General features: G+C 40.3%; 1 protein-coding gene across 5 annotated transcripts in view; it reads left to right on the top strand.

The window, feature by feature from the left end:
- Nucleotides 1–315: 315 nt before the first annotated feature.
- The window catches only part of LOC121316061 (brefeldin A-inhibited guanine nucleotide-exchange protein 3-like), an 83,762-nt gene continuing 74,508 nt past the window's right edge, over nucleotides 316–9,569 (top strand). For all 5 annotated transcript variants that reach the window (XM_041250787.1, XM_041250790.1, XM_041250786.1 and 2 more), the window contains exons 1-2: nucleotides 316–678; nucleotides 6,834–6,885. In XM_041250787.1, coding sequence (XP_041106721.1) covers nucleotides 594–678; nucleotides 6,834–6,885 — 137 coding nt within the window. In that variant the 5' untranslated portion in view covers nucleotides 316–593. The remainder of the gene's footprint in view (nucleotides 679–6,833; nucleotides 6,886–9,569) is intronic.

The following is a 9,569-nucleotide window of genomic DNA, read 5'->3' as shown; positions in this document are numbered from 1 at the left end:
GCTCTGATTTAATGTGTGAAATAATAGCATCATATTCACTTTAAATGCATTTCTATAAATATCTGCATTTGTTATCGTTATATAGGGATTATATTATATTTTTCTTACAACAGAATGTGATAAGTGTAATATATGTGCGTACTAGGATCATTTTTCGATAGAATAATGTTGCCCTGTTTGTGACGGATGTTTTAGTATTCATCTGCAATCTATAAGGTCTTGTCATTTGAACACTGGTCTCTTCTAATCCCATTCCGTTCAAAATCCATGGCCACATTTTCCAGGCTTACTATTTCCCAGTCATAATTAGGGAAATAGTCTAAAAACAAACTCAACAGGGGCCATTGGAATACGTCATCGAAATCGCCGGTGTTAAATGAGTCATTTTCCTTTGTCAACACGCATGGATTAACAGTGCGTTGTATGTAAAAACCTACAAGACAATGACAGCAGCCCGTTTTACGAAATAGACGTGCACTTTTATTCTTATCCACTGGCCTTGGTGTGAATCATCATAGAACGAGGATGCTGCGTGTATAGGCATAGGTGTACACCATAACTGTTTGAAAAATACAAAATTTTGTGTCTGCAGGATGGAGGAAATACTCAAAAAATTGCAGAATGCTGCATCGGGAAACAAACACAAAGCAATAAGGGAAGCCTGCTGTTTAGCATATGGTAAGTACTGCGTATCTCCTGTCTGCCAAGACTCACTGAATACGAATACATACTACTTATGCTTAGTTAAGCCATCTCTCAGTTTTAAGGATGAATACATACAATCTATACATGCAATGATAATATACATGGTCTTATTATTAGTACTAATAATATTTGCATGACATACAGTTTTTTTGTATAAATACAGGCATAGATACAGGTACAATTGTGTAATCCAAGGCAAACCAATTAAAATATTTAAATCGATAAAGTACATAACAGCTTTGCATTTTATTATATATACAGACTAAAGTCAGTCCCATGCCATGCATGAATCACATTTTTTAAAAGTATACAAATACATTCAGCTTATTTATATATATATATATATATATATATATATATATATATATATATATATATATATATATATATATATATATAATTGCTATATATATATAATAGTATTGATCAGTTGCATAATATATTTGCTTATTACAATACTGTATATTAGAATAAGTTAAATGTTCCACATTTTTCCACTATATTGCAATTTCTAGATTGAAATTTAATTTGTCAAGCTAGTTGAGACTTTAAAATGCATTGATTGCCATAACTTTTTACATTGAAAGTTAATTCAACATTTAAACAGAGTATCCGTAGACTCAACTAGTATTGAAATAATTAAAGACCATCACTGAACCATAGCTGGTAAAACAAACTAAAAATAATAATAATAATAATAATTTATATATATATATATATATATATATATATATATATATAATATATATATATATATATAGATATATATAGTATAGAGAGAGAGAGAGAGAGAGAGAGAGAGAGAGAGAGAGAGAGAGAGAGAGATATATATATATATATATATATATATATATATATATATATATATATATATATATATACATATGGATTTGGGGGTGTGAACACATTAAACTCTTCTACAGTTTGCAAATGTGTATTTGCGTAATGACACTTAAAACGTGTTACGTGTCATATTGCTGTTTTTCTTTTTTTTTCTTTTTTTTGTATTTAACAGTGTTGCATGATTCAAAATAAAAATTGTACAAAACTCTTAAAGAGTCTTGCACGACTAAAGACCAGAGACCTTGTTGGTGCATTGATAACCCCAGGTTGTTGTTCCTGTCATTATCCAAAGCACCGATCAGCCAGCCACAGGAAAGAATAATAGTAGTTGCATTGTCTGTCATTTCCTGTTTCAGGCTGGGATGATATAGGAAAGACCCAAACATTGATGGACAAGGTTTATACTTTAGAAGATGACTGAATGGTGTCTTTAGACCGGTCCTCGATTAAAATTGGTTTGTTACAGCCCCCTCCCTTCTCTGTTCAAAGAGTGCCAGCTGTGAACAGTATTCCTACAAAAATATCGGGGAGCTACGAGGATGCGTTACCTACCTTATTCACAATATTAAAATACAAATTCATTCCATACATTTTCTATGCTGTGCCCATCAACACACTAGTGTATGCAGCGCTCCAGATAAGGTTTTGGGTCTGGGAGTAGTTCATCCTCTTAATTTAAACACTGAAAGAGTAAATGTATTTTCAGAGGGTAAAATGCAACATTGCCTTGAAGTCATGAGTAATCTCGATAAATAATGGTGTAGGCATTAAAAAAGAGCTTGGATAATGTTTGTTCTGTTGTTTTTTCTTGTGTAGTTTCCTAGTAACTGAAGACTGTGTATTCTGGGAAATGTGCTTTTTAGTAGAAGTTTTAGGGGAGGCAGACAAGCTGTGCAGCACAATTGATATACATATTTTTACGCATTAAATATAAATGTGCGTATTTCTGATTTTTTTTAATGTGTAAAAACGTCAGGTACGCAGCTTATCTGGACAGCTGATTGTATGTATGTCTCAAGTATATAGCTTTGAATGTTTTAGCAAACGTGTGTTTTCATTTTAAAGCCTGATACTGCACAAAGTTAAAGAAATCTTTGCTAGTAATTCCAATGGCTTCTTCATTCATCTGAAAAGGAGGATGCAACGCAAATACTGGATTCTGCCGAGTTAACGTCCTGGTTTGAATGATCGATCGCGTTTAGCTGAAAGTAAAATTTTCACCATTAATTTCAAGTAATACCTAAGGGGAAATCTCACGGCTCACATGAATATAACAAAACTGCCTAAAGTAGTTGTTACATGCATTAATGATTCGGGGTTAGGGTTATCTTCGGTTCAAAATGGAGTTCGGCTCGGATCAGATGATACAGACACAGCAGTCTGATTGATTACGCTTTCCTGTTATGCTACAATCCATCTTTGTGAATTTTTTTTTTTTTTTTTTTTTGGTACTTTTTTTTTTTAAAACACTGCAAGCGCTTGTGACTTGGTTAATTTTTTTTTTGGTATTCAGCATTTTAATGCTGTAGTTCTACTTTGAATGTTAATTTGTTATTTTGTATTGTGATTTCTTACTTGCAGAGATTATGTAAAACTTTATGTTATTGGACCAAAAAATTCACGTGTTTATATTGTAGCGCCTCCGCCAGGAAGGGAACCTTGTTGGATTTTTGTGTTGTCCTGGTTGTTTGTCTTGTTTGTAAGTCCTGTGCTTTGGTGTTTTGCATATTGTTAGCCTTCAGACCAGGCCAGCTAGATATGAGGTGTATATGTGTGTATGTGTGTGTTTGTGTGTGTGTGTGTGTGTGTGTGTGTGTGTGTGTGTGTGTTTGTGTGTGTGTGAGCAGCAGGGGTATAAATACCTGGTACGTGTGAAACCGGGGGGAGAGAGAGTAGGCGAGATAGTGTGAGAGACAGATAATAAGATTGACTGACTACCTAACCTGCAGATCAGAGAGAGAGAGCCTGGGGGGTCTGTGTTAAGGTCGGGAGCGCATAAAGAACGGGGAGGGGGGACACACTAAAGTTTAGTTAGCGACAGGGGAGATTGTTACGTTGGTGGCATGGTCCTGGCTCAAACAAGGACAGTATTGACTTCTGTTCAAAACAATAAACTACTGTCATTTAGCCCTGCACACCTTATCTCCAGTGTTATCCATCCTATTGAGAGCTCGAGTCGGCACATTGGTGTCAGAATGGGACGAAGAATCCACGCTGTTCAACAAGATGGAGGCGCGGAGAGTTGGACACCGGCACAAGGAAACTGCAGCTGCGGGACGAGTTGGAATCGCAACTGCGACGGAGGAGTGGCCGGGAGATAGCATAGGGAGACAGCTTTCAAGAGGAGATCGAGCTGCTATGAGAGGGCCTCAGACAAGTCGACTGGAGTTCAGACAATACACCAGTGAGGAGAGCACTGAAGAGCTAACAGATTACCAGGCTATTATTACTGCTCTGGAACGCCATTAGAGAGGGGTTGAACCTGCTGCTGCCCTGTGCCAAACCTTGGCAACTCGTTTTCGACAGACGGGGAGAAGCTCAGTGTGCTGGCCGCGGACATGCAGTATTTTGCCTGGAAGGGATACTGCAGCTTTGCACTGCGGCTCAGGAAGACCTGGCCACCGAGGCCTTTATCCAATTAGACCTGCAGTCCGAGACATTTAAAGGGGTGCCCGAGCTTTGCCCTTTTGACTTTGAGGGAGCTTCCACCTTTCCCCTAGGGTGATGGGGTCAGGAGCGGGACACCTCTGTTCAGCAGGTACAGACACCTACCAGACCCCTGTTTTCTGATGTAACAGCCCTGGGGACCTCATCCCTCCCCTTACCTGAGCTGGAGTTGGCCAACATGACGCGGGAGTACTTCGCCTCCACCATCACCCGGGTACCTTAGCCTCAGCTGGGGTCACTGACACGGAGGGATCATGGGGCCCCACCCCCCTTCGGCCGGGCCCACGCTGACCCCGTTTCTTCTTCTCGTCCAGGTTCCCGTCCCCTCCTTCAGATGTTGACTCCACTGAAGGCAGAAGACCCTGTCATGGCCACGGTGTCCATGGTCTGGCGCAACAACTGTGAGGGGCTTTGTCAAAGCAGCAGCACCAGCTGTGGGAGCTGTTATTCGAATTACGACATGGCTTTGCCACTACTTCAGAGAATGTGAAGAGGACACTTGGTGCAACATCAGATTGAGACTGGCAACGTCTGATCTGTCAAGCAATGCCCCGGCCGCATGCCGCTGGCCCCCCCAGGAGGTCGCAGACCAGGTCTTGAAGGAAATGAGAGCCGCAGGGATCATCGAACCACTTGACAGCCCCTGGTCGTCCACTGTGGTGACGGTGATGAAGAAGGATTTCAAGTGGAGTTTCTGCGTTGATTACAGGCAGCTCAACCAAGCCACTGCTAAGGACCCCTACCCTCTTCCCCGCCTCAACGAGTCGCTGGACCTGGTCGCAGGGTCGAGGTGGTTCTCCTCGCTGGATCTCCGCAGTGGATATTGGCAGGTGGCTCTCTCCTCGTCGGCTCGCCCCAAAATCGCCTTTTCCACTGGCCAAGGGTTATGGCAGTTCACCGTAATGCTCTTCGGCCTCTGCAACGCACCTGCCACTTTCGAGCACCACATGGAGACGGTCCTGTTTGGGGTGCCCCCAACACAGTGCTTGGTGTAATTGGATGACCTGCTTGTCCATGGAGGGACCCTCTCAGCCGCCTTGACTGCGCTGAGGGGAGTGCTGAAGAGAGTGACGGAGGCAGGGCAAGTTGCACCCAGAGAAATGGCACCTGCTCTGGCGAGAGGTCTCCTTCCTGGGCCACCGGGTGAGTGCGGAAGGGATCAACACGGATCAGGACAAGGTTGCTGCCGTCCATGATTGGCCTACCCCCTTCAACCCCCTCTAGGTGAGAGGGTTCCTAGGGCTCGAGTCATAGTACCAGAGGTTTGTACAGGATTTTGCCGCTGTCGCTGCCCCCTTGCATGGCCTGTTGAAGATGACAATCCCTTTGAGTGGACCCCCAAAAGACAAGGTGCGTTCAATGAGCTGAAGAACAGGCTCTGCCCTGTGTTGACAACCCCCACCCCCCCAACGTGCAGCTGCCTTTCAACCTTGACACTGATGCCAGCGACGAGGGGATCGGTGCCGTGCTGGCGCAACTGGGACCTGATGGAAAGAGAACCATTTGCAATTTTGGTTCGCTCTGACAGAATATCTTTAAAGTTTAGCCTTTGGTTGCTAGCCGATTCGAAACTGATGCAGTACTGTTTTGTAACCTGATAACTCATCATCATCATACTCAAATTCAAATTGTTTATTCAATATTTTCAAACCTGGCTTGTCATTGCAGTGTGTGTATGGTTGCTGTGTTAACTATTGTGTTAAAACTGATTCTCGTATTCATAATTACTGCTAGAGCCTTTGCTATATTTTTACTGTATGCAGGGGTGATTTGTTAATTTTTAGTTTGTCAGTTTAGCTCCTTTCACGCTGGCATGCTGTACCCGGGTCAGAACCTACCCAGGTCAGGACTCAGAGTCATGTGGGTCGGCTACGTGATTTCACACTGCTTTTGATAAAACAGGGTTAACCTGGGTGACATACGCAAGTACATAATGCGCGTGTCAATGCCCCAGAAGCAGCTTGTTACGGACCTTTCCATCTAAGCTTCTCTAGATTGAACCATCAGCCCAAACGTTGATTAGAGCAAATGTTTGTACATCCCTGCTCATGGTGTGTCTCAAGCAAAAAATATGGTTATAACAGAAATGTTCTTTGCGGAAGTGAAACCTTCACACAGGTGTGGCTATTTGTTATTTCGTCAGCTTATGACTGGCCTTCATGCATTTTGTCTCGCTCAACCCGGACTAAAGCATGTCGATCCACATCCTGAGGAGGGTCGCGGGTGCGACCCAGGTACATGGTTTCACACTACACTGGATTGTGTCCTGGGCAGCCAGAACCTAGGTCGGGACACGATTAGGAGTGCCAGTGTGAAAGGGGCTTTAGTTTATTAACATTAGTTTGTCAGTTGGTTTATTGTTATAGTTTATTAACATAAGCTTGCCTATTGTTTTTCTCTTACTTTTTCTGTTCCATTTCATTTATTTACATAAGTGTGTCATGACATAAGTAATAAATACAGTTGTATTTATTGATTCATATCGTGATTGGCCTTGGCATATTGTATCCGGTGGTCAACTCTGTCTTAGCCAGCGACTACTAACTACAGAGAGGATGAATCACAGATGTTGTTTTTTTGTGTAACCTATGTAAAATATGTTTTTTTCAATCCAACAGAGACCCTTGAAGCACAGAATGGATCAAGCGATATGAAGCCATGTGAGCTGAGGTAAAATAACAAAGCTTTTTATTTGTTTTGTTCAGGAAACTTACAACGGTTGCCTCCCAGGTCTGTACAAAAATCGCCAAACACACGCAAACCTACAAACAGTATCGTGTATTAGAGATGATGAGAAACAAACAGATGCTAGTGTCAGAGATACAAAGTTTGCTCAATGGTTTAACTGTTCTTTGTAGGCCAGTGGAGGCATTTGGTTGGTCCTCAAGAACATGCAATTGTCTAAACCAGTTCTTTCTTTAATTTGTATTACAGTGGGAGGCACAAATAAATAATTAACCACATCATATTTAAAGTTTCAGTAGCTAAGTTCTGTTTTATGTGCACTGGAAAACAATGGGTGATTACATTTTTAACTGCCATTTGAAACAATACCCTGACCTTTGGTGGTACTTTAGGGTACCAGGGTTGAACACTAGACAGTGAAGCAACTCTCATCTCTCCAATTTGATACAGGAGATATGACAGAACTTGATTTGTGTTCTGCTACTAGTGTAATAAAATACAAAAACTAATTATTAAAAGTGTGTCCTTACTGAGAATTAGGATAATAGAATATTCTTTGTGACCCATTGACGGTTGGTTTGGGCTGTTTTTCTTTTTTTTTTCATGGAAAGCTGTTAGTTTGAAAGCAGACTTTATGAGGGTTTGCAAAACTAACTAAAGTCCATTCAACGCTATTCAAACTGAACTGAGACCGCATCAGATTAGATATTTTAAATGTACTAGTACTAGGTATGCTGACTGGAAAAATGGAAGTAAATTACTTCTCAACTTGTATGTTTTCCATTAGACATTGTATCTGATCTCTGCTCATATTCCTCTGGGAAACAAATAACAGAAAATAATAATCAAAAAGTTTTACTTCTTGGATAAGATATATAAACTGCATTTTCAGCGCCTCTGTGCCAAATGCTGCATAGTGGAAATCAAGTAGTAACATACTCTAGAATATATAGAGTGAATGAATGAGTGAATGGTGTTTTTGGATTAATTAAAGCTGAGATAGTAGCTGTGATATGTTTTCTGTAAAATAATTGCTGTGAACATATTGGCAGTAGGCTATTCAATTTCAGTATATAATTGTCATGTTCTTTTTATCTTTTATGCTTTTTGGCAGTATTATTGTAACCTGGAGTGAAAATGGGTTATCAAACAACGCCCCTGTATTTGCCTTATTTACTTTCAAACTCTTCTTCCTACTGTTATTCAAAAAGACAATGCATACGCGATGCTGACCTATCCTGCAAAAATAATAATTACAATTGCTTCAAGACTTTTTTCTCGCAGGTTGAAGCAACAACTTTTTTATTTTCTTTTTCACGAGTCGTTTTTTTTTTTGTGCAATAAAATGAACAGGCCTCCACAATTGCTGCAAAATTGTTGTGGTGTAATACCAGTAATATATCTGGCATGTAATAATTTTTATTTGGACAGCGAAAGCAATATGCTCTGTTTATAATCTACTTCTTAATACAGTTATGTTGAAAAAAAAAATCATAAAAATGTGAATTGAGATGTGATTTTCATTTTAAAGGAACTGTTATTAGTAGAGTTTTTTCCCAAATTAACCAAGTACAGAGAGCAGTAGGTGCTGTGTGACATTTGTGGAGCACAAAAATACGAACAAAAAAAAAAGTCAGAGGAAGTCCTTTTGGCACACGGAAAAGAAAAGAAAAGTTTTCTGAAAAGGAGCTGAGAGTCCTTACGGCTGAGGTCACTCCACATGAAACAGAATTGTTTGGAAAAGCCTCAGCTGACATTAGTTATGCTAGTATCCTTAGGAAATGCATATGAATTGGCCTACCCTTTTTAGCATGACATCCAGAAATTTGCCTAGCACTCTAGAAAAGGTGGATTGGGCTATCCCTCCAGACATTCCAACTGTGGTCTGAAAGGAACCAGAGGCTAAGTAGTGCAGAGAACACAGCACTTTCACATGTGCAGGGATAGTGGTCCGATTTACGACAGCATTATGGGAGTTTTGCATCCGTAGATCACTTTGCGCATATCCTTATATGGAACTGACATTTCATGTCTCAACCAACAACATTATTTATAGTAGGCCGACTTTACAAAACATGATTATTTGCTGTGAAGTTAGGTAGGGCCTAGGTAAAGTTTTGTTTGTATAATAATTATAATGCTTCCTGCTTGTTTATTTGAGTATCTGTGGGAAACTGTTCAGAGATTTGGTGGGAAATTCCAATATGTTGGAGCCAACAAAAAACAGTGCTACTTATCAAGTAAAACTGTTTTCATTAATTGGGGGTTATCACATTTGACGTATCCCTTGCTAGATTAGTGTAAATTGGCTATTGCCTCTCTAGTGCAAAAGGAAACAAATTTAATTTTGCGTGAACCAACCTGTCTCTGTTCCCTGTTATTTCTCAGGACTTCTTTTTTCTCTCTTCTAAGAGAACAATAAACATCTTTAAGCTATTGTGGCAGGGCAGAGGACTGCCTGGTAAATAAAATATTTGTGTTGGGTTTATAAATAAAACAGTTTGCTTTGGTTTGTAAATACAAATGTGTAGCTTTTGTAGCAAAGTATGTGCTAGATGTGGCAAGGCTGAGAGGTTAGACATGCCTCCCTGCCTTGGTGAAGTTTAGTGTGCAGCAGGTAGCCAAGTGTCATTGAATAATTAATAATCAATTAACAATGGTCATCTGCC

Source organism: Polyodon spathula, chromosome 5, assembly GCF_017654505.1.
Source record: "Polyodon spathula isolate WHYD16114869_AA chromosome 5, ASM1765450v1, whole genome shotgun sequence".
Taxonomy (NCBI): Eukaryota; Metazoa; Chordata; class Actinopteri; order Acipenseriformes; family Polyodontidae; genus Polyodon; species Polyodon spathula.
The sequence above is the reverse complement of the archived record's forward strand: the minus strand, read 5'-3'. Positions and strand labels throughout refer to the sequence as shown.